Source organism: Equus przewalskii, chromosome 12 (genome assembly GCF_037783145.1).
Source record: "Equus przewalskii isolate Varuska chromosome 12, EquPr2, whole genome shotgun sequence".
Classification (NCBI taxonomy): domain Eukaryota; kingdom Metazoa; phylum Chordata; class Mammalia; order Perissodactyla; family Equidae; genus Equus; species Equus przewalskii.
The window spans coordinates 31,778,616-31,803,188 of NC_091842.1; the positions used below are offsets into that span (position 1 = coordinate 31,778,616).

The 24,573-nt window shown below is 44.2% G+C and overlaps 1 protein-coding gene across 3 annotated transcripts in view; it reads right to left on the reverse strand.

Moving 5' to 3' along the window:
* SHISA9 (shisa family member 9) overlaps window positions 1-24,573 on the reverse strand; it is a 333,409-nt gene that overhangs the window by 62,043 nt on the left and 246,793 nt on the right. The window contains exons 4-5 of one of the 3 annotated variants that reach the window (XM_070568515.1): window positions 22,855-22,902; window positions 87-4,188 (exon numbers count right to left, since the gene is read on the reverse strand). The exons of 1 other annotated variant lie outside the window; for it this stretch is intronic. In XM_070568515.1, the coding sequence (XP_070424616.1) occupies window positions 3,809-4,188; window positions 22,855-22,902 (428 nt within the window). In that variant the 3' untranslated portion in view covers window positions 87-3,808. Of the gene's footprint in view, window positions 1-86; window positions 4,189-22,854; window positions 22,903-24,573 lie in introns of those variants that run through there. One more of the 3 variants, XM_008518028.2, reaches the window with a different exon arrangement.

Genomic DNA, 24,573 nt, shown 5'->3' on the forward strand with positions numbered 1-24,573 from the left:
CTTTCTATGCTAATACTGGTATTCCCTGGTGAAAACTCAGAGTAGGATGTGGGGCCCTACAAAAATACATGGCAACCCTAAGAGCATCACATATAATAGTTTTATTGCCAGGTAAGAAATTCATATTAATATAGTGAATACATATGTTTACAAATAAACATTCTTAGAAAACAAACAAATGTTTTTTTCTTCATTGTAGGAATTATTATTGGTATCATAAACTCCGCAGTTGTTGACAAGTAGTAACACAGGTTTACTTGCAGAACATACGGTTACTAAAATATTCGCACATAAAATATGCTCCATTTACACAAAAAAACTGGGTGGGAGGGTTGGATGGGGGTGTCAGGCAGAGCCCAAGGAGGATGAAGGCTGAAACGCTCTGGGAGGCAAAGGGATGTCAGACACTGGTCCCATGGGATTGGAAGTCAGGGGACAGCTAAAGGCAAGAAATAGAGACTCCTGGAGGGCAGGAGATGGAGAAAGGATAATCTCTCTGCTTTCGTCTGGTTTCTTCCATATCTCCCCACTCTAACTATAGGATCCTCGTTGATACATGACAGTTACAGTTCGATAGGACATCCTTCATGATACCATTTCAATATCATGAGGTCTGTCCACCCTCCCCCGAAGAGGCCAAAGAATTAACTTCCCTGCCCCAACCTCCCGCCTCCGTTCGGCTCCCAAAACCAATTGGAAGGAAATGAGGCTGAGAAGTTCTCTTCATCTTGGGCAGTCGTCACGGCTACATCTTATTGACCATGCTGCAACTCTGCTGCCAAAATCATAGCTGCGGACCCCAACTAACAACATTCACTGGATGGAGTTTACTCCGAAGAGAAGGAGCACGGAGAATCAATAAAATCCAGTAGATTCAGAGACCAAGAAAGGTCCTTAATCAGAGCTGGGATAAAGGTGAGATGAAGTGAGTTGAGGGCAACGAGCAAAGAGGAGCTAAAGGAGAGACTAGAATTACGGAACTTTTGAGCTGGAGGGAACCTCACAGATAAGTCAACTCCATATTTCCTGAAGTATGGGCTGTATACCACGAGTGTATGCCAAATGATTGGAAGTCAAACATGGATAGAGGACTAGTTAACATGGAGTGACATAGGACATGATTCCCTTTTCGATTTTGTCAGTCCGTCTGATTACTTCAAAGGGAAAGTCGCCATTGGGTGCTTGTGTACCTTTAACAAGCCTTTAACATCTGATAATCTCTTTGTAACAAAAAAGGAGAGAGAGCTTGCCAGACTCTAGGTTCAGACCCTTCCACAGGCAACAGTATCTAGCTAGAACTTAACTGCTGTTTTATTGGCTCTGTATTTATTTTTATATTCACTTTCTATTTATGGTGATTGATACTGGTTTTCTATTTGTGATGCCTGCAGGAAATTTTTCTTTCTTTCTTTCTTTCTTTCCTTTTTTTTTTTGCTGAGGAAGATGCGCCCAGTGCTAACATCTGTGCCAATCTTCCTCTATTTTTTGTATGTAGGCTGCCACCACAACATGGCTGCAGACGAATGGTATAGGTCTGCACCTAGGAATGGAACCCAGGCTGCCAAAGGAGAGTGCACCAAACTTAACCACTAGGCCACGGGGCTGGCCCCCAGGGAAGTTTTCCTTTCAAAAGTTAAATATATTAAAAGTGAATCAATTTAGATACAAATATTGTAACGGTGATACACAGAGATACCAAAAGTGTAGGAACATAGATAAATAACATCAGTCAAGGAAACATTGACCAAGCCCAGTGGAGTCTCAGCAGAGGCTGGGAAAGTGGGCATGAAATCTCCTAGCCCTGCCTCATCCAGCACAGAGCCTCGCTATAAATGGGAATCTTATATAGGGTTTCCGTGCATAATTTCATTTTTCTAAATGGGCAAAGAGCTCGGAAACCTTGAAAAGCTTGATCTAGTCTCAATTCCTCATGATTCAGATGGGAGACTAAGGCCCAGAGAGATAAATTGTGTTGTCAATGTCCCCAGATCAGCTGGGAATGAAAACAGTAAACACCTGATTTTCCCAATTCCGTGATGTCAGAGTGGAGAGTGAGGTGAGGCGGAACGTTTGAGTTCAGCATCCCAGAAAAGGCTCTGAGTCTTGTTGGACCAGACCATGTGCAGATTCTGACACCAGAAGAGCTAGTGGTCTCTCAGAGGTTCCTGTTAATTAGCTAAGATCTTTAGGGACTGGTTGAAAACCTCACCTTAAATGAACATCGCTTCTCTCTTAGCTCTCCTTTTTGGGCTTCCACTAAACAAATTGAACTAGTAAGGAAATTGTTCATTGGGACACCCAAGGGCCATTGGCTGTGAGAACCAATCTGAAAAACCACCTCAGGGAATTCTGCATGGGCAATGGATGCATTTTAGTATCTGGGGAGGTGGTTTGGAAGGATCACAGGAATTATGGGCCCCAGAAACACTTGATAGGTTTGGGGAGCTAGACACTGGTAGGACTCGTGGATTTTTGACAGTGTGGGAGGTAGGGAGGTCTTCGTCTTTAGGTACCCCTGACATTGCAGCAGCCCCCTCAGAGGGTGTGATGGGGTGGGCTCACCGACAAAGGGAGGATGGAAACATCTTCTACTACTGCAGAAAAACAGGAGGGAGGAAGGCGAAAAGAACACAGGTTGCACTTAAGAAACAAGACTGTCATTAAACAGTAACACATTGAAGGCACCACCCACGCTTATGACATTTTCAGTCCAAAGCAGTTGAAATTCGGCGGCGGCGGCAGCGGGCTGAAAGGGGAGTCAGGAATGGACAGTTAAGAGAAGACTCGTTTCTGTGTCTATGTCTTGTCTTGGAGGCAAGGGGAAAACGCCAGAAGTCAGAAGCTCTGGGTCCACCCTCACCTCTTGTCGACTTTTCAACTGTGATTTCTTTTTCATTGTTCTTGGTGTCCTTGTTGATTTCCTAAGTCTTGCAGATTTTGGAGAAAAATTACTTTGCTGTTCTTGTCTGTTTGGTAATGGGCTTAACTTTTATTTTTCTTTTTTAAAAAAAGTTATTTAAGACTCTCTGGACCCTCTCCCCGCCATAAAAGCCTGTCCCTCCCATTTCCATGATCATGGTCTTTATGGGAGTTCTCAAAAATGTTCTTTCTTCCCCATCAGTGTCGGTGGGTTCAGGGTCTATTTAATTTTTGTGAGTTTGAGTGTGTGTTGTTTTTTGCTTCCGACGTTGATGATATGAAAAAGTTTTATAAATAGAATTGTTGGGTCCAGTTACTGCTCGTGCTTGTCAAAATTTGTGTCCACATCATCGTCACCACTTCTTGGGGTTAGAAAATGTTTATAATGTACACAGATTCCTCCCCGAATGACTCCTCTTCTCAAGGACACTTGTCTCTTGTGTCCACCCTCATTCTCTACCCCCGGCTTCCGGCCCTGGCTCTTTCACCCTGACAGAGACAGCGCATGGCCAACGGTATATGTGCTCAAATGGGCAATTTCTCTAAATTGTGCTACTTTTTTGTTTTTCATCATGGATTTCAGTTTCAAGGTAGGAGGAAAGGAACATTAGCCCCACGGTTTGGGCCTGTGAATCAGCCACCTTGGGCCTGAAGTTGAAAGAGTGTGCCTCAGTTTCCCCTTTGCTGTATTGCTGAACGTCCATGCTTCGGTCTTGCTCAGCTGCCCGCCGACACGTGTTAGGCATGACCCAGGAAATGCGTGATTCCGTGTCACCGCTAGGTTGGTGTGGAGAGTGAGTGTGTGGGTGGCTGTGTGGGGGGAGGACAGGAATATTTTTTGCCTCTCTCAGTTGAGTGTGGTCTCCAGGATGCTCCCTGTAGTGAAAGCTCAGACAGTCACTTCTGTTTTGCTGTTGGTGATGAAGTATGGCTGTGGGGGCGGGTAGTGCTGGGTGCGAGTTCCCAAGGGGTCGCTGGAGCCCGACTCGGCCGTGCCAAGCTTGCCCTTGTTGCCATAAGCCTGCCGCCGGAGAGACTGCTCGTTGGGGTCCCAGCCCTTGAAGTTGGTGGTGGAATTGTAGGCCAGGGGATGTGGGGGCATCTTGTTGGTGCGGGACTTCTGTCCGTTCTGCTTGGCAGGGCCGTGCTCTGGACTGAAGGCCCGTGGCTCATCCTCCACCCTTACGGGGTGCAGAGGTAGATTTCCCTTGGCGGCCAGCTCGGCCAGGTGCCGTCGCTTGGAGTAGAAGTCATCATTGACCTTGTCGGCTGTACGGTGGGACAGGTGGACGGAGAAGGGGAGGAGAGAGCAGAGAGAGAGGGAAAGAGAGGAGAGAGACAGTTAGGGATTGGCAAGTCAATCCGAGAACAGCATCAAAGCGGGCCAACAGTCCAAACGAGACACACACTAGAAACTCCACCTGGAACTCAGACAGAAGGAAGGACAGGGTCGTGTCCTTTTCACAAACAAGAGCGAGACAGAGAGAGGAAGGGCATTCCCAGTGGAATCTCTACATTGCCCCAAATAAAAACCTTCTCCCCTCACAGTGACACCAAGCACTCTGCCAACCTTGGCTTTCTTATAAAATGCAAGTGTTGTTTCTTCATTATTAAAATGATGCCTTCTCGTTAGAGAAAATACTCAATATGTTGAGAAATATTCGTATCAATTGCCTACCACTCAAGACAGCTGATATCAACACTTGGGTGTATTTTCTTCTGGTCTTCTCAATACACAGAGTTTAATTTCAGATTTTTATTAGTTTGTTTTCAGCTGTTAAGCAGACCTATGTTGAAATCCCAACTCTGCCACCTCCTATTGGTGAGATTTTGGCTGCTTAGTAAAAGTTAAGTGACTTCTTGACTTTTATTACTATCAGCTTCTTCATAGGAGAGTAGTTACAATAAAAAAATATATTTCATAGAGTTGTTTGGAGGGTTATATGATATGATAGTATAAAGGGTCTAAATATTAGGCATCACCATTATCATAATTATCATTATAAATAACTTCAATTTCCTATGTAAAATTCTATCAAGCATTTCTCCATGTTGCTATAAATTATTAATAAACAGCATTTTAATGCCTTCATAGTATTTCATTGAATGGAACTATTAAAATTAATCAGCCCTCCTATTGATGGAAATTTAAGTTGTGCCCATATTTTGCTAATATAAATAAAGCTGAGATGAGAATCTTCTAGACTAAAGCTCGCTTTGTCTTTAGAATTTAGAATAGTTCTAAAAATATTTTCTTAGTCTACATCAGAAGATGGAAAACTGTAGCCCATGGATGAAATCTGGCCCCTGCCTGTTTTTTGTAAATAAAGTTTTATTGGAACACAGCCATGCCCACTCATTTACGTATTATCCAAGGTGCCTTTTGCTCTGCAATGGTAGACTTGAGTACATGTGACAGAGACAGCATGGCCCACAAAGCCTGAAATATTTACCACCCAGGCCTGAAATGAATTACCCAAAGTAGAATTATTTGGCCAAAGGCTGTAAACATTATTAAGACCCTTGATTGCCAACTACACTACAAAAGAGTAACACCAATTTCCACTCCATTTCACTATACTCTCTCCAGCACCAATTTCTTTCTTTCTTCCTTTTTTCTTTCTTTCGCTTTCTTTTTTCCTCTGTTTTTCCTTTCTTTGTTTCTTTCTCTTTCTATCCCTATTTATTTATTTATTTGATAATTTTATGAGACCTTTTATTTGATTTCATCTTACAATTCTTTTATTATAAGATCCTCCACACTTTTTAAATTAATTTCTTAGCAATAAACCTTCAACTTACATCTCTAAGGAGACCAGAAATATTTACTCCCCTTTCATCTATACTTCCAGCATCCCATATTGTTACACGGATGAATTTGTGTAAATTCATGGACACTATCACAGTTTCACGTTTCTCATTTTATCCTCTCGACAGCTCTGAGAGGTGGGAAAGATGGGGACTTCAGACCCTGCTTGACAGATTAGGGAACTGTCGAGCTCAGCCACATTAAGTAACTTAACTAAAGTTACCCACAGCTAGTGGCTCAGCCAGGGTAGAATGCTTTTTTTGCTGTTTTATTTGATGCTTTTGAAAGGCTATAGAGGGAAAGCTTTGGTTTCAGGACTGAGTGGCCAAAAATATGCCCCACTTGACCACCCCTGGGTCCGTGGCAGACATCACTCATTGATCACAGTTCTCTTTCTTGGCAAGTGTGGCCTCTGCCCAGACTCCTTCTCAACACTATGCCCCAGGAAGCCACATGTTAACTTCCCAGGCTTAATACAGTGCAAGTTGGGTTTCTGTCCCTGTTAATGTAAATAGCTCTTACTGATACAATCTTTCAAGAAAAAATCCCCTTCCCTTACATTCTAGAGCTGTCTGAAGATATAGAATGTTAACACCAAAAAGAACGTTGGAATCTGCTACCAAAGTTGGGAAGAACACACATTCCTGAAATACCAGGCATCGCTTAAGTGACACGAGTTAAATTCAAGTCAATGTTAGAACCCAATCTTTCTTGCCTTCCCAAGGAAAGTTCTAGGTTTCCAATGCCAGGATGTTTCAACAGAAGGATTCTCTGATAGTCCCCATTGGACTTCAAAATTCATGTATCCAGTTACCCCCAGGACAGATTCACTGGCATCCCTTAGTCAAGGTGGCCAAGCCTGAACCCATCAACATTGCTCAGATCTGTTCTTCTTCAAGCTCTTCCTTATCTCTCACATGGGAGCACCACATCTAGTCACTCTCTTCAGAACCATGGGAGCAGGTGTTGGGTTCACCCTCCTCTTCTCCTCCAGCATAACTGCTAGCTCACCAGGTCCTTCCAGTTACATCTGACAAATGCTTCTCTGACCTATTCCATTTCTCCCCCTACTTTGAACATTGCCCCACTTCAGCTACCAAACTGGTCTCCTTGCCTCGAGTTTCACCTCCTCCGGTACACTCTTTACATGGCCAGCAAAAGCAGATTTCTAAAGCGCAAAAGTGGCCATGTCACTTGTCTGCCAAAACTCCTTTGAGCAATTTGTTCAGTCATTTAGTCATTCATCAAATAGGATGGGCCATGTGCCAGATACTGGAAATATAAAAAAGGATCGGAAACAGATATGGTTCCTGCCTTCATGGAGTGGACAGCCTACTAAGGAGGGACAGACAGTGGCCAAATAGTCCCACAAATTATATAAAAGTAGGAATACGGTTAACTGCTGTGAAGAGCTACCCAGTCTTATGAGTATTTATATTGAGGTGTCTGTGCTGGTCTGAGAACCGGATGTTGGAGCTGAGGTGTCTCACATTGGACTCTGTTATTTATCTTTCAACACTCAGCTAAGGTGTTGCCTCCTGAGTCCCTGGGGCTCCCTCAGCCACCCCTGCTCTCCCTATCATAGCACTGACCACGCTGTCTGATAACCTTCCATTTTCACATCTATTTCCTCCTTCTAGACCGTGAGTGCTTTGAGAGCAGGGATCTTGTCTTTTCATCTGTGCTGCTCAGAGCTTCTCCATCCTGGCAGCACGTGGGGGAGCTCTTAAAGCCTTCAGATTCCTGGATCCCTCCCCCAAACAATTTAATCAAAATCTCTGAGGGTCTGGCCCAGACAGAGATTCTTTTAAAGGCCCACCCCCTCACCCGGGTGATTCTAATGGGCAGCCAGAGTTGAGAACCACAGTTCCAGCTCCGGCATCTAGCAGGGTGCCGGTACAGTTTTTTTGTAGAGAATTAAAGGGAAGTGACCTCCCACCCCACTCCTGTTATCCCCAGCTGCCTCCCACCTCCTCAGGTACCCCTCCCATCTAGGAAGCGTGACAAAGTCAGATCCCTCCATGATAGGCTCTTCTCCACGGCACAGATCATAGCTGCCTTTTTACACTTGTTTATGCAATTCAATCATTCTTGTCTCTCTCTCCCACTAGAGTTCCAAGAGGGCAAAGCCAGGACTGATTTTTGCCCATGAGTGCATAAGCAATGTCAAGCCTAGTTCCTGGCAGGTATTAGGTACTCAATAAACATTCAGTGAATGAATGTATGAGCAAAATACCATAAAAACATGGAGGATATTGGGGCAACAGTAGGAGTGGAAGCTGCTTTCCCCCTTTCCTCCCAGTAGTCTCTTACTAAACGTCTCATTTATCCTCATTGTGTCCTCAGTCATGATCCAGAATCACTCATTCCCATATTCCTCTTTCCAGACAGTCAACTAGTCTAAGTTCTGCTCAGAGCAAGGGATGCTTTTGAGGGTTCCTGTTTCTCACAGACCAAGAAAACTGATTATCAAGTAAGCATCCCAACAGTTAGGAAAGGTGATGTCTTCTCAGAGGGTGCTAAAGAAAAGCTGACACAGAGGGATTCAATGCTTACCTTATCAGTGCAGGGATGCGGAGAAGCCCCCAGGAAGAGGAATCATGGAGTCCTGCATGGAGAATCTACATTCTTCTCCACACCCAACCTTGAGTTGGTCTTTTGAGGCACCAGGCATTGGGTACCTCCTGAGCACAGAAAGTGTTTGGTACTTGGGGTAAGAGTGGAGTAGAAAGGAAAATCTGTGGGCTCTAGAATCAGACACACCTGAGTTTATAAGACCTTAGAAATGCCAGTTAACCTCTTCCACCTCTATTTCCTTTGGTGTGAAGTGGGGATAACAGAACTATCTCAGGTTTATGGTGAGGAATAAATTATATGAGATAGATAAGATGCATAGCACAATCCTGGAATATAGTAACTATCTATACATATATTTTGTCTGTCTCCTGGCTTATGAAAGCAGCACTGGATTAAATCCAACAGCCATTTATTGAGTACTCACTCTGTGCCAGGCAACCTGCTAAGTACAAAGGAGGCATCCATCCAAACCAACCACCCTTCTTGTCTTTCCTCCTTTCCTCTTCCCTTCCCCCCACCTACCATGCAAGTTGAGTGCCTAGTCTGCCCTATGAAAGGGCCCAAGTGGGGCCTTGATCCATTTCGGATGAGAGGCTGGTTAGGCAAGGGATCCTTGAGGATGCTCTCTTAGTTGCAATCTGAAGGTGAAGAGTAATAAACAGCGTCCCAGGTAAGGGAACATGTGATGCATTGCAAAATTGGCCATAATACTTTGCAACTCCTTCCATCAAGAAGTAGAGTCTATTTCCCCACCCTCTGAATCTGGCCTGGCCTTGTGACTGGCTTTGACCAGTAGACTGTAGCAGAAGTGACGTCATGCATATCCTGAGACTGAGTTTTGGAAGTCTGACAGCTTCTGCTATCAGGCTCTTGGAACCCTGCCTCTCTGTGAAGAAGGAAGCCCAGCCTAGCCTCCTGAAGGAGGAGAAACTTGTAGGCCAGTTGCCTGCGTTCACCTCAACCAACGGCCTGCTAACTGCCACACACCAAGTAAGGCCATCCTAAACCATATAGCCATTAGCTGACCTGCCACTCGACCCCAGATACTGAGTAAGCCTGACCAAGAACAGTCAACCCAGAGCAAACCAGAACTTCCCACCTGACCTAGCATCACCAGCTCAATAAGTGGTTGCTATGTTAAGCCACTAAGCCTTGGGGTAGTTTGTTAGGTAGCAGTAGATAACTGATACAGAACAGCATTTGCAAAAGCCCTGAGCTAGGAAGGAGCATAGAAGTTTCAAAAAACTGAAAAGATATCTGCGCAGTAAAGTGAAGAAAGCCAGGGGTCACCAGATCACCTAATGTCCTCTAAGCAAGATTATATCATTCACACCTATTTATTTGTCTGGCCATCCTCCCTCCAGTAGACTCAGAGGTGTTTTAGAGAAGTGCAGAGTAGACACAGATTTCTTGCCTAAGGCATGAAATTGTCCTTCCAAGAGTTATTTTCAAGATTATTTCAACAAGGATGTGGTTGGTCGTTAGGTGGGTGAACTAATTGTTCCCATAACCAGGAGATGCAATTTTCTAGCATCCCTCTTTTGGTCCCCTCTGATTTGGATCGAGAAGGGGAAGAAAATGCTTACCAGGCCACTCTTGGCTTCATGCAGTGTGGTCCCTGTCTTAGTATATTAAAAAGCTCCTTGTGAAAGAAATAACAGATTCACTGAACGGCCTTGTAAGCCCCATTAATAACTGCATTAACCTAATCAGCCCCACTACCTCGTGGGCAGACGGCTGACAAGCCAACCAGGAAACAGATGTGTGAGACTTTCAACAACACCAGTCCTCTCCAGTTTGATTTTTCTTCATTTCAAAAGAGGAAGAAAGAATGAAAAAGGTGCTTTCCTTCCAATGAGCCTAATTGCCTTGAAGGAACCAAGGTTGCGAAATTAAACTGTACCTTCCTCCATCTGTCTCTGTCTTAATTAGCAGCAGACACTTGTGCAGGTGTGGGGTGGGCTGGAGCCTCGCTTCCGTGGAAACGGACAGAGTCAAGGTAATAACTAGTTTTCAAAACAAGCTGCACATCTGAGGGTCTCGGCAGGTGGCCTCCCACCTACCTTCTTTCCTTGGGCCAAAGATATCTTAAGGAGGGGTTCCTACAGCTCATTCTCACTTGGGGATATTCTTGGGTCTCAGGTGATGAATTTCGCCTGGTAAGCAATGCCCCAACCTAAGCTTTCACCATTCCTCATTTGTCCCTGTCTTCACACCAAGAATATGTTGAAATGGAGTGATTAATCTTCCCATCGCACTTAAGAATAAAATCCAAATTATTTGCAGTGGCCCTCGAGGCCTGCACGACCCAGCCTCTGCCTATTCGTCCACACTCATCTTTTGCACACTTATTATGAACCCAACACAGAGTGTCTTAGTTTCCTAGGGCGGCCATAACAAATTACCACAAACTGGGTGGCATGAAACAACAGAAATTTATGCTATCACAGTTCTGCAGGCCAGAAGTCTGAAAGCAAAGTGTCGGCAGGGCCGTGCTCCATCTGCAGGCTCTAGTGGATGTTCCTTCCTTGCTTCCCCCAGCTTCTGGTGATCGTAGCAATCCATGGCGTTCTGTGACTTGTAGCTGCATCACTCCAGTCTCTGCCTCTGGCTTCACATGGCTGTCTTCTCTGTGTGTGTTTATGTGTCCAAATTTCCCTCTTATTAGGACACTAGTCATTGGATAAGGACCCACACTGATCCAGTATGACCTCATTTTAACTTGATTAAATCTGCAAAGACCTTAGGTCCAAATGTGGTCACATTCTGAGATTTGGAGTGGGCATAGATTTTGGGGGGACACTATTCACCCCAGTACACACAGGATTCCTTTCTGTTCCTGAAAACATGAAACTTCTTGCCATCTTAGAGCCATTGGACCTTGTCCCTGCTGTTGTCTCTCTCTGCCAAAATGCTCCTCGTTGTGGTTGCATATCTGGATCCTTCTTGTCATTTGGTTGTCTGATCAAAGGCCCCTTCCTCAGAAAATCCCTCCTGATGACTCAATCAAAAAAGAGTACCCCCACCCCCAATGGCGTCATCACCTCCCCCAATTTTAATATGTTCTTAGGCTGCATCATTATATGAAATTCTCTTTCTTAGTTACTTGTGTATTGTCTGTCTCCCCTGACTGGAATACAAGCTCCAATTTGGGCAGAGATCCTGTCTGTTCTGCTCACTACTGTATCCTCAACACCTAGCCTAATGTCTGGCACATAGTAGGGCTACAATAATATGCATTTGATGAAGGAAGGAAAGCACCAGAGCTATTTCAATTCTGATGAGATTGTCTAAATTATTGGAAATGGGGCAGGATGTTTCATCTTCTCTTCATCTAGTCTGTGATGCTTAATTTTATGTGTTAGCTTGATTGGTCCACAGGGTGTCCAGATGAAACATTATTTCTGGGTGTGCCTGTGAAGGTATTTCCGGATGTGATCAGCATTTGAATTGATGGACTCAGTAAAGTAGATTGCTCTCCCTAATGTAGGTGGGCATCATCTAATTTGTTGAAGGACTGGATACAACAAAAAGCAGAGGAAGGGAGGATCCGTGCCCTCCTACCTGCCTGCTTGAGCTGGGACATCAGTCTTCTCCTGCCCTTGGACTGGGATTCACAACATCGGCTCCACTGATCCTCAGGCCTTGAAACAGGGCTGGAATTACACCACTGGCTTTCCTGGGTTTCTACCTTGCAGACAGTAGATCACGGGACTTCTCAGCCTCCATAATCACATGAACCAATTCCTCATAATAAATCTCTCTCTATATGTATATTGTAAAATATATATATATATATGTCCTGCTATTCATATACATATAATAGGAGATATATATATATATATCTATATATTATCTCTGGAGAACCCTAATACATAGTCCATATCACAGAAGACTGAGTGACCTGTGCTTTACAAGGGTGAAAGGACTGAAGCATGGGTTAAGTTCCTTTATTTCTGGGGCAGGAGAACCAGGCTGCTGCCCAGCTCCATATCCCTAGCTGAAAACTTGCAAGGGCATGAATATTCCTTAGCAGTCCTAGCTCAGGGGAGGTAGAATGGAGTTGGGGGAAGGAGGCAGAGATTGGTGAAAGCGATTGCTCAATTAAAGCAGAAGGCTGAGTATTGACATGGTCTCCCTCCCCAGCGCCCCCAGTGGCAAACTGAGAAAAGCTCACCTTTATTAAGGAAGTGCTCTGTTCTACATACTCAGCTGGGGAATTTACATTTGTCACCCCCTTTAAGACTCGAATATCCAAATGAGGTAGGTGCTATTAGCAGTCCCATTTTATAAATGGAGAAACTGAGGCTAGAGAGCTTTGGCAACTTGTCCAAGTGATGGGGCTGGGAGACCTGGCTGAATTCCAGGTAATCTGGAATTTATGAATTTGTGGCTACAACAGTCACCCTTCATGAAACCACTCGTTTGCCGTATAGAAGATAGTCTTGTTTCCTTAACAAGGTTCTATCTTCAGGAAAATATTCCTCCAAAACTAAAGAAAATGGAGGACAGAGTGAGAATTATGTAGAGAAAACACTTTTATTGATTCCTCCTCTCAAGACATCAGGGTTTGGGGTACACAATGTAAATATCATATTCTCAAGAGGAAACATCAAAATATCACAACTGGAAGCAGAATGAAGCCCCATATTCCCCCTGAGGCAAAACACGTTTATCTTTTTCTTGCTTAAAGTGGGGCAGGAGAAAGGAGCTGGGGGTGATGTGGGACTCTCCCTGCCAGGTTCTGATTCTTCTGGAATTCAGGGTGGCTACTGCATTACAAGAGGTGTGGGCCTAACGTCCTCTGAGGGGCGCTGGCATTGGCTGGCATGCTGGCCAGTTACCAGCCAAACGAGGGCCTCCAGTCACAGCATTGGGTTGGATAAAGAGCTATATGCTTCTCATAGAACGAAGAGAAGACTGAGGTTTCTTCATCATTGCTCCAAGGCAGGCACTCTCCCTATGCTTTATACATGTTATCTCATTTACTTGGTTCCCCACTCCAACCCAAGCCAATGAGGTAAAAGTGGTTGCCTGGGCTCTTCATGCTACATCACACTGATTCTCTTGCTGACAATGCAGTGGACCGTATTTTGAGATATTAACCAATATTTTTTTCCTTATGCTTCCACTATCCCCTCCCCACCACTTGGAGAGCAGCAATCACTTTCAATGATGACAAAGAGCCAAAGTGTTGGTTTTGAATCCTATGCTGGGCTCCTGAGTCTTGACAGGCAAGACTTCAGCAGTAAGATCTGGGAATGTTGAGAGAGAAAGAAGAATTAATAAGGTTGAGAGCTAATTGTATCAAAAAGAATAAAATATCTGGGAATAAATTTAATGAAGGAGGTGAAAGACCTGTACTCTGAAAACTATAATACACTGATGAAAGAAACTGAAGATGACACAAACAAACGGAAAGATATACTATGCTCATGGACTGGAAGAATTAATATTGTTAAAATGTCCATATTACCCAACATAATCTACAGATTCAATGCAATCTCTATCAAAATACCAATGGCATTTTCACAGAACTAGAACAAATAATCCTAAAATTTGTGTGGAACAACAAAAGACTCCGAATAGCCAAAGTAATCTTGAGAAAGAACAAAGCTGGAGGTATCATGCTCCCTGATTTCAAACTATACTACAAAGTAATCAAAACTATATGGTACTGGCACAAAAAAGGACACATAGGTCAATGGAACAGAATCCCACAAATAAACCCACACTTAATTATTAACTAGTTAATCTATGACAAAGAAGGCAAGAATATACAATGGGAAAAACATAGTCTCTTCAATAAGTGGTGTTGGGAAAACTAGACAGCTACATGCAAAAGAAGGAAAGTAGATCACTGCCTTCACCATATACAAAAATAAACTTAAAATGGATTAAAGACTTATATGTTTTTAAATCTGAAAACTTGAGACCACAAAACTCCTAGAAAATTCCTAGAAGAAAATATAGGCAGTCAGCTCTTCAACATTGGTCTTAGCAATATTTTTATGGATCTGTCTCCTTAGGCAAAGGCAATAAAAGCAAAAATAAACAAATGGGATTACATCAAACTAAAAAGTTTTTGCACAGTGAAGGAAACCACCAACAAAATGAAAGGCAACCTACTGAATGGGAGAAGATATTTGTAAATGATATATCTGATAAGGAGTTAAAACCCAAAATACATAAAGAACTCATACAACTCAATATCAAAAAAAAAAAATCCGATTAAAAAATGGGCAGAAGACCTGAATAGACATTTTTCCAAAGAAGACATACACATGGTCAACAAACACAGGAAAAGATGCTCAACATCACTAAATCATCAGGGAAATGCAAATCAAAACCACAATGAGATGTCACCTCACACCTGTCACAATGACTATTATCAGAAAGACAACAAATAACAAGTGTTGGAGAGGATGTGAGGAAAAGGGATATTTGTACACTGTTGCTGGGAATGTAAATTGGTGCAGCCATTATGAAAAGCAGTATGGAGGTTCCGTCAAAGAATTAAAAATAGAACTACCATATAGTCCAGCAAGCCCACTTCTGAGTATTTATCCAAAAAAACAAAAACACTAATTCAAAAAGATATCTGTACCCTCATGTTCACTGCAGCATTATTTACAACAGCCAAGATATGGAAGCAACCTAAGTTTTCATCAACAGATGAATGGATAAAGAAGATATGGTGTATACATGCAATAGAATATTACTCAGCCATGAAAAAGAATGAAATCTTACCATTTGTGACAACATGGATGGACCCAGAGGGTATTATGCTAGGTGAAATAAGTCAGACAGAGAAAGACAAATACTATATGATTTCACTTATGTGTGGAATCTGAAAAGAAAACAAACAAAACAAAACAGAAATAAGTTTACAGATACAAAGAACAAACTGATGGTCACCAGAGGGGAGAATGGTGGGGGGATGGGCAAAATAGGTGAAGGGGATTAAGAGGTACAAACTTCCAGTTATAAGTCATAGTGATGTAAGGTACAGCATAGGGAATATAGTTAATAATATCGTGATAACTTTGTATGGTGACATGTGGTTACCAGACTTCCACAGTGAAAGTTTTGTAACATGCATAAATGTCAAATCACTATGTTGTACACCTGAAACTAATATAATACTGTACATCAACTATATTTCAATAAAAAGTAATGAGCTTGAGAGCGTGAAGGATTTCGTGCACCGAGTTTATATAGTATATAGCAATGTTCAGAAGAATGCACACCTGATTTTTGTAGCTGTAAAGTCTCCTTTACAAAATGGGAGAAAGAGCATGAACTTTGAGAGCACATGGATCTGAGTTCAAATCACAATTCTTCCACTTTTAAGCTTCAGACCTTGACCAAGTTACCCAAGTTCTCTAAGCCTCACCATAAAATTGAAAATAAAATAACAATGCCTATGTGGGAGGCGGTTGAGGGTATTGAAGATAAACATGCAAAGTACCAATGTCCTTGTCTCATAATAGGTATTCAATAAATGGTAGCTGCTATTGCTGTCATGGTTAATAAATAAAAAGAATACAAAACGAGGATGAATAAGATCTACTTTGCAGAGTACATCAGAGGAGTAAATGAGATAAGACCTGTGAAAACACAAACCATTATGCATGGCACTAGCTCTCCTTAAATGCACACCCCATGTGGGAAGATGTTGTAGCAGACTGCTACTTGTCTCCCAGATCTCTTCTACCCTTTTTGCTTGGGCACATAGCCACCCAGCCCTGAACTAGATTTCCCGAGTCTTCTTGGGGGCTAAATTTGGCCAGATGGCTGATCGCTCATCAGTCGAATGTTAGCCAACATGACGCGTCCAATTTCCACTTCACATTATTTGCTTAAAAGAAAATTGCTTTTACTGGGTGTCCTCTCTTCCTCCTGCCCGTAGGCTATGACAGCAAGAAACCATAGCGATGCAGATGAGGACGATATGATAGGCAGTGGTAGAGCAACAGTGTTGGAGGAACCTGGGCCCCTGAGTGACAGCTTGAAGCAGAGCTGCCTCACCATCCTGGACCACTCCCCTTGGGACTATTACATGAAAAATAGCTTTCTTTCTCTTAAGTCACTGTATTTGTGGGGTCTTTTGGCTCAGTAGGACAATATTTACTTTTTAGTTATGTAGGAATATTTTCTGGGTCTCTACTTCTTTTCTCCTTCACAAGCTAAGTTAAAAAGTAAAAGGTGGGACAGTTCATGTTGTTAAAAAAAATACCCAGACATTTCTCTCTTCTTTTGAAATACATGCTAGAAAGCTGCACAGGTTCCTGAGGCTGTCTCAGCAGGCAGAAACAAGAAAAGGAGGAAAAAAGCCTGGCTTGTCAGGAAGCAGAGGGCCGGGGAGGAGATGGGAAGATTTGTCTTTATGGCAAATTAGCCCTGTTTCACCTGGTTCTGGGTCTTGCTGCAGAGACCCAAGTACAGAAAATCCCATTTGAACCAGGTCCTAATGAAGCTCAGGGCTCCTGGCTCTTCCTGCAGGCCTCCACATGTTTCCTGAAGAAGAGGAAATTGGAAAGGGGAATCCAGGAGCCTGGTCTCTTTTTTTTTTTTCACCCTGAGGGCTCCCAGCAGGAGGTATGGCTGCCTTTGCTGAAGAGGATTCTGAAACACTGCTGGCTTGCACTTTGCACCAAAGCTGTCCAGGCTGCACCATGAGCCCCTTTGTCGTGGCTGCAGGGAGCCCTCTGTGAATGTCTTGCTGGCGACAGACCTCTGAAACCTCTGACCCTTTGTCTCTTCCCTTAAGCAGTCCTGCTGTGCAGGCGCCACTTTCTAAAAGGCTGTTGAACAAAGGTGGATGGACTCATGCTCCAGCCATGGCTGACCATACACAGAAGTGTCCCGGATGGAAATTGTGCATTCATTCACTGTCCTTCCCTGTCTCCTGCATTGCTGCTCCATAAATGGAAATATTTCTTTTCAGAAATTCATCTTGTCTTTTCGTCTTCTGATCAACCTCCCAGTGGGTGAAATTTTATACAACTGGTCGTTTTTTTAATGAAGTAGATAAAGGTTAACTATCCTTAATCCTACGTACCTCCTTCCCATTTGCTGCAGAAAATGACCATCTCAAAGTAGATAATTCTAAGATTTGGGACCCTATGTTAGATTAATACATGAATGACCTTAATTCTTCACCCTTCTCTATATCCACACTCTTTTTATGTGACTTTGGAACTCACCCCAATAAAGCAGGATCTTGTATCCCCACCACTGGTTTCTGAGATCATCCACGTGACCAATGAATGTTAGGAGACATGACACAAACAGAAGTTTGAAAAGGTGCTTGCTGGATTTTAGTTGCTCTCCTGTACCTCTGCCATCATGAGCACATGTCTGGGCTACCCTCTCTGAGGATGAGAGACATCTGGACCAGAGCCAAGTCACCCCAATCATTCCAGCTAAATCCAGCCTAGATCAGCCAACATCTAGCCAACTTCCAGATATAAGGATGAACTCAGCTGAGACTAGAAGAACCTCCCATGTGAGCACAAATCGGTGGCACACAGACTCCTAATCTAAATAAATGCCATGATTTGAGATCTTTTGTTATACAGCATTATTGTGGCAATAGATAACTGATACAAATACCAATCATTCACTCACCTTACTTCTAGAAAGAACCTCAAATTTTCAGGTGAGGGTCCACCTCTCCCCTACCCTTAATCCATGTGGTTTGCATGACCTACCCCTCCACTCCCCCACCCCCCACTCATTCCCTAGTGACTACAAACAACATATTTCATTATCCTCACCATAGCAGTTTGTTCAGAGGTGGGCATATGTCAAGGCAGGCTGATCAGAGCAAAGCCTAGGATCTTTACTTACAGAGATAGAGGGGGCTAAAGAGATCAATGGTCCAAGCCTTCCATTGTATAGGAGAGGCAACTGAAGCTGTGGGCTCAAGGACCCCCCAACTGAATAGAAGCTGCATTGGATCTAGAATACAGGCCTCCTGGCTCCCATTTGGTTGATTTCTCTATTTCCCAGTGCCTCTTCAGAAAAGAAAACGGGATGCTCAGTTTCATTTAACAAGTTATTAATAAAGTGTGTGTTCAGTGTCTACTACTTGCTGTGGGCACTGTGCAAGGTGCTGCGGAAGTTTGAAATGAATGGATTCTACCTGGCTTAGCCTCAGAGGGACATACTTTCAAACTCATAAAATGTTTATTGCAATCTTGCGGCGATGGCATTTTCTGTAAAGCAGAGACCCCCTTTTCCAGCTCACTTCGTGCCCCACGGGTTCCTAAGGAAGCTCGTCAAACTCCAGCGCATGCTGTGTGCTTTTCAAAAGAGGCCAAACTCAGGAGCTGGTGGGATTTGATTTTTATTAAAAAAAAAAATTCACCTCCCTATCCTCCACCTGCTCTGTACTGCTCACCGGCAAGCCAATAACCCAAATCGGAAAACTGCAAAAGGCTGAACTTCATGAAGCAATGTTTTAAGGTTGCTTTTGGGTGGGTATTTCCACAGGGTGTGTGCACTCCAACAGAACTATAACTCAAATTGCACATTTTTTTATTGCCTTGTGGCTTCTGTAGCATCTCTTGGATGAACGTTTATCACTGAGCTCTATCAATTTTCTTAGAAAAAAGAAAGAACCAGAATGTATCGAGTACCTACCATGTACCAGATATTGTTTTAGCCACCCCCCCCACCTTATGTCATTTAAACCCTCTTAAAGATAGGTGATAAAGTAATATTAGTTTTTGCCATGTGACAGATGAGACCTAAGACCCAAAGATATTGAGTAATTTGGCTGTCACATTGCTCTGCCACAGCTCATAGGTGGCAGAGTAGGAAACCAAACCCGAGACTGACCTCCTCCAACTGTCCAGCTGTAGCCCCAGCTCAAACCCCAATTAAGAAAACAGTTTTATTTCAGCAAACAGCAAAAATATTCATATTTGGAGAATGCTGGCATGTGCAAATTGGTGTTCTCGGGCAAATCGTGTTTGCATCCAGGATTGGATCTTAGGAAAAGGTGGGTCCAAACTTTAGGGTGTACATAGAATTACCCAGAGGGTGCATTTAAAAAATGAATGAAAAATGAAAAACTGTTGAGGCCCCACATCCAGTGGTTCAAGTTCCTTGGGAGTGGGTGGGCTCAGTATTTACATTTGTTAACAAGCATCTCCAGTAATGCTGGGTCACATCTTGAAGCCATTCTTTGAAGCCTGGGTCCTGGTCCTGGGTGTGATGACATTTTCCTGTGTGACTTTGGGCAACCTTGTTTATCTCAGGGGAACTCGGTTCCCTCACCTGTCAAAGCAGAAAGGCTGAACGCAGTATATTGACTTCACTGTCTTCTTTGAAATGTATGCCTTGCATGGTCTCAAAAAATTACTCCTCCAAACCCAATGGAGTGTGGGTACTGCCATTGCCTCTATTTTGGCAATGGTAGAAATGGACGTCCAGAGCATGCGAGCGGCTTGCACAAGAGCACATGGTCTGATTCAAATCACAGTCACTGTGCTGGCAGTTTCCCCCAAGTTCAGTGTCCAATGTAGCACTGGGCTAAGGGACAGGTCAGGTTCAAAGATTCATTTTGCAAAATAAACAGATTTTGAAAGACATGGCTTCATATCGATTAGGAGAGTCCACTGGGCTTGAGGTGGTGGTGTCTTCCAAGGCAGGAATTCCCAGGGCTGGGCATGGGTGGGTCAACAGCAGTGACCACTAGGGGGTGACTTGCATAGGAAACCTCCCACAGCAAAAAAATGAACAGTGCCAACTGGTGTGACCTGTTTGCCATTTCCCTGTCCTGGCAGACATGGTTTCCCTCCAAAGAGTTACAATCAATGCTGTGGAAGCAGGAAACACGTATCTTCAGAGACCTTGTCTTTTCTCCTTCGCAGCTACCAACCTCCTCAGGGGACACCTGCCCCTGTGTCTACTTCTCTGCTCATGCCCTCTGTTCCCAAAGTGGGTTCCTTGCAATATTCGTGCCAATGGATGTTCAGATAACTTGTGTTCTTGAAGAGAAAAGAGATCAGATGTCAAAAGTGTTCGGGAAATGATGGGTTATACGGAGTTTGACAGTTTTTGTAACCACGAGATTTTTCAGAGCCTTTCATTTGCTCACCTGGTAATAATAGTAATAATAATACCAGTAACAGCCTTCCTGTGTTTATCACTTTCCATTTGCCAGGCACTGTGACATGTGCTGTACACATTATCCCATTTATCCTCACTACAACCTCGGAGGTAGGTGACAGTATCATCTCCATTTTGTGAATCAGAAAGCAGGAGCTCAGAGAGGTTGAATGACTTGCTGAAGGAACAGGAGTCCAAAATGATGGGGCCATGATCAGAACCCAGGTGTGTCTGAGGCCCACCACGCCCTGCTTGGGTCTCGCTTTCAAGAAAGTGGCAGGGTGTGGGAGGAGGGGGGGGCCATAAAAACACCCCAACTTGTTATCATGCCTCTTGTAGACTCAGGACTGGAGGTTGAACAGAGAAACTAGAGGAAGATCAGTGGGCCCATCCCTCTCTGCGACCCCTCTTCCCCCGCCCCAGACAAGGCAGGAATCGTAAAGGTGCTAAGTTTAGCAGGATGGGTGCGATTAGCCTGGTTGGGTACAAAAACAGCTTCCACGCCCTTGTTTTTGACCCGTCCTGAAATATTTTCTAAATGCATCAGACAACAACAGGCTGATACAAGGACAGGGATGCTGACTTGCCTCCAAATGTTGTCACGGGAATCATAATGGCTTTGTTTTTCACAGGGGAGGAAAAAAAAAGTTTATGCCTCAAATTAGTAGGTCTGTCATGTTCCAAATTGTTTGCATTTCTAAAAATGGACGTTGACATGTGAACAGTTATTATCTAATGCAAGACCCAGAAATCTGCCTCTCTCAAGGCGACAACTGGGCAGTCAAGGGATTCTCATTAGACACGTATGTGGGTCTCAAGTGCCCTCTCCCAGTACTGGAATACAGTGTGGCCCCCTTCTCTCCTTCTCGTCCCCACAGCACTCAGATCATTTCTGAGCCTCTGGGACCTTGATGACACTCCTCTCTGCAGAGCCCTCAGCTCACAGAGAGATACCTGGAGACCCAAGCAAAGGGTCTTAGTTTCCCAGCAAGATTTCCCTACTGCAGTGGTTTTCAAAGTGTGGTCCCCAGACCAGCAGCATCAGCATCAGCATCACCTTGGAACCCGTTAGCAATTCAACCCCTCAGGCCCCACCCAAGGCCTAGTGAATCAGACGCTCTGGGATGGGGCCCAGGAATCTGGGTTCTAATAACCCTCCAGGGGATGCCGATGCATGCTCAAGTGGCTCCAATGTGAAAACCACTGGTCAGCCCGCTGTTCCCTCCTCCCCACTCACATGCACACATTCACTGCATTCTGCAGTCTCTCAATTATCCCTCCAGTCCATTTTATTCTCTCCATCCTCTGCCTACCCCAGTTCAGGTCACTGCCAACCTGGACAATTGTCTCCCAGTGGGTGTCCCCAATTCCAGTCTACCTCCCCTCATCCTGTCTCCACTTGGAAACCAGAACTATCTTTTGAGAATGCAAAAATGGTCATGCTAGTATCCCACCTAGAGCTTTGCAATGTCCTCTCATTTCCCTCTGTTCAAGGTCACTAGAGAGTTCTATCTTCACCTCCTTGGGTCAGCTACATCCTCTCCACCACCAAATCAACAAAGCATAAGGCGTGAAGAAAGAAGAGAACCAAGTCACCGATCTGTTCTGGAAAGAACTGCTCCCCTCGCAACCCAGTGGGAAATAATTTAGGTATTACAGTCAAACAGACTAGGGTTCAAATTGCAGCTCCACCACTTAACAGGCTCTGTGGCTTTAGACAAGCAAAACATCCTCGCTCAGACACCCATGTCCTCATCTCTAAATGGGAATAGCAATGCTTTCACAGCTGGGTCACTGGGGAATTAAATGATAACATGATGTAAAGGGCCCAGCACTCTGCCTGACACATAGTAGGGAGTTAATAAATTGCAGCTACCTCCTGGTCCAGTCACCCAGCTCATTAACTCACAGACTCAAGGTGACCAGCTCACCATGCTACCTCAGGAAAGTTGAAAACAGCATTCTATTCCCTAAATGGCTGATCATTCCCCAAAGGCTGGGCCAATAATCTGACTCTGCTGATCTCCCTCAGAAGTTGTGTTTTTCCCCCTGCTTTAATTTACCTTGTGTTTTGCTATTTGCCTGTGCAGTTTTCTGAGAAAAACTAACATGTCTTGGCTGTCTTACCTGGGATGGTTTCTGATAGCAATATTTCCTTTCAGGCAACAAATATTGAGAAGTAGAAATTCTTCAACAACAGTCCCAGGCACAGACACACCACACCAGGCCCACACACACACACACACACACGCACACACACACAAAACACCTACACGCTGGAACTTAGACAGACTTGCAGGTCCATCCAACACGGACACACGTGTGCAATGGGTCACACACAGACATCAGGACTCTCTGTGCCTTCACTGATTAATGTCAAATCCAACAACACCTGGACAAAAGGGCTAGAAAAAGCCGTACGGTACCTTTTGGTGACTTAAGTGTCGACACTGCCCAGTCACCATCAGAACTTCCTAAAAAAATAACAATCGAGAGATGCTGATCTGTTTGCTGGCTCCCCGTGTTCACTGTGCCCTCACACCCAGCTGCAGCTGCTGCTGGCAGCCCCAGCTGCAGCCTCCAAGGGGGGCAGGCCCCAGGGGACCCCGGGAAGAGAGCGAGGGACCAAATTTGCAAGTGCAATTATGTGCACACCTCTTTCTGCATGGCCTTGAAGCAGATCAAGATAACGCCCAACAGGGGATCAAAAGAAGTCTCTTGAAAAAGGCCTAGATGTTTTACATATGGGAGAGAGAGAAATCTTCAGTGGTGAACCTGGCTCTAAATTTCAACCATCTAAGAAAGAAAGGGAAATTTGAGTTACATGAGGTCGTTTTAGCTAATGACAACACTCTGTTGAGAAGAGATCAGTTTTGGTCCTGTTTTACTGCAATTGCCCTCCTGAAAATGGGAGTGCATTGTTAGCTCCAATTTAAGGTTGGGGCAGGCTCTACAGACTGCAATTTTAAACGTTCGGTGGCAGGCCCAGGCTGGGTAGGGACTACCCTAGCACATAGTCTGTGTTTGAAAATTATTGTTGAATGAAGGAATGCATTCAAGTTTCTCCATGGAGTCACTTTTCCTAAGGTACAGAAATTCCCCTAAATGCTAAAGGGATCAAGCTTGTTATTTGAAAATCCCATAATGCCTAGAATTTTGGTCATAGATCAGTTTCTCCAAATTGAGTCTCATTTCAGATGAGCCGAATGAGCCCTGGGGGAATCTCACAGGAGTAGCAGAACCCCATGGTGACCCCTTTCATAAAGTAAAAGATGGGGAGAATGACCTTGGCTATGTCCTACCCCGGTGTCCTTGATAAGACTTCTCCGTAAGACTGGGTTTTACTCAAAGCTGGGCAAACCTACCCACGTGTTTGTGCAGCAGCCACTGCCCATTGGCTGGAGGCCTGACCAATCGGCCTGTGCTACTGGCTCCCCTTTCCTTTTTTAGGAATCTACCTGGAAAGACCAAGTCCTCAACACTTCTGTACAATTTCCAGAGACATGTCAGGCTGCCAGCTGGGAGGAGACGCAGCGAACAGTCTGTGATCAGAATGATTACAGAGCACAGATCCGGCCCCATTTAAACATTTCCGGTTGGCCTCCCAGGCAGGCCAAAGGATGCTCAAATTGCCGCATTCCCCCTGTGGATATGAACTCTGCTCCCTCATCACTCACAACAGAGGGGAAATTGGAGTGACAGGGGAAGAGTTACGGAGTTAAAATTCAGGAGGACCCGCCCGGGATGACAACATTTCTTCTCCCCCTGAGCTGGGGTCATTGTCATCTGGAAAGAGTGATATAGCCCAGATCTTCCTGTGTGGGTGGACACAAGCCCAACCCAGTCACTGAGTCACAGATTCCAAGGAAGCCTTCTTACCCCCAATCAAATCCATCACTGTTTTCATTGATGGCAGGAACCGTGCCGGGGTCACCTCTGTCCCCTCTACCTAAGACAGGGCTTAGCTCTGGTAAGGCAGTAACAAATTTTGTTTTATAAATCTATTGCTAATAAGGGCACTTAATCAAATGCACACATGCTATCAAATATATAGTTAAGGTCCTGCTTTGCGCTTGGTGGCACTACCGGACATTAGGTAAATATTTGTTGGGTGAAAAATTAAATGCTTACTAAAAGGAGATGGG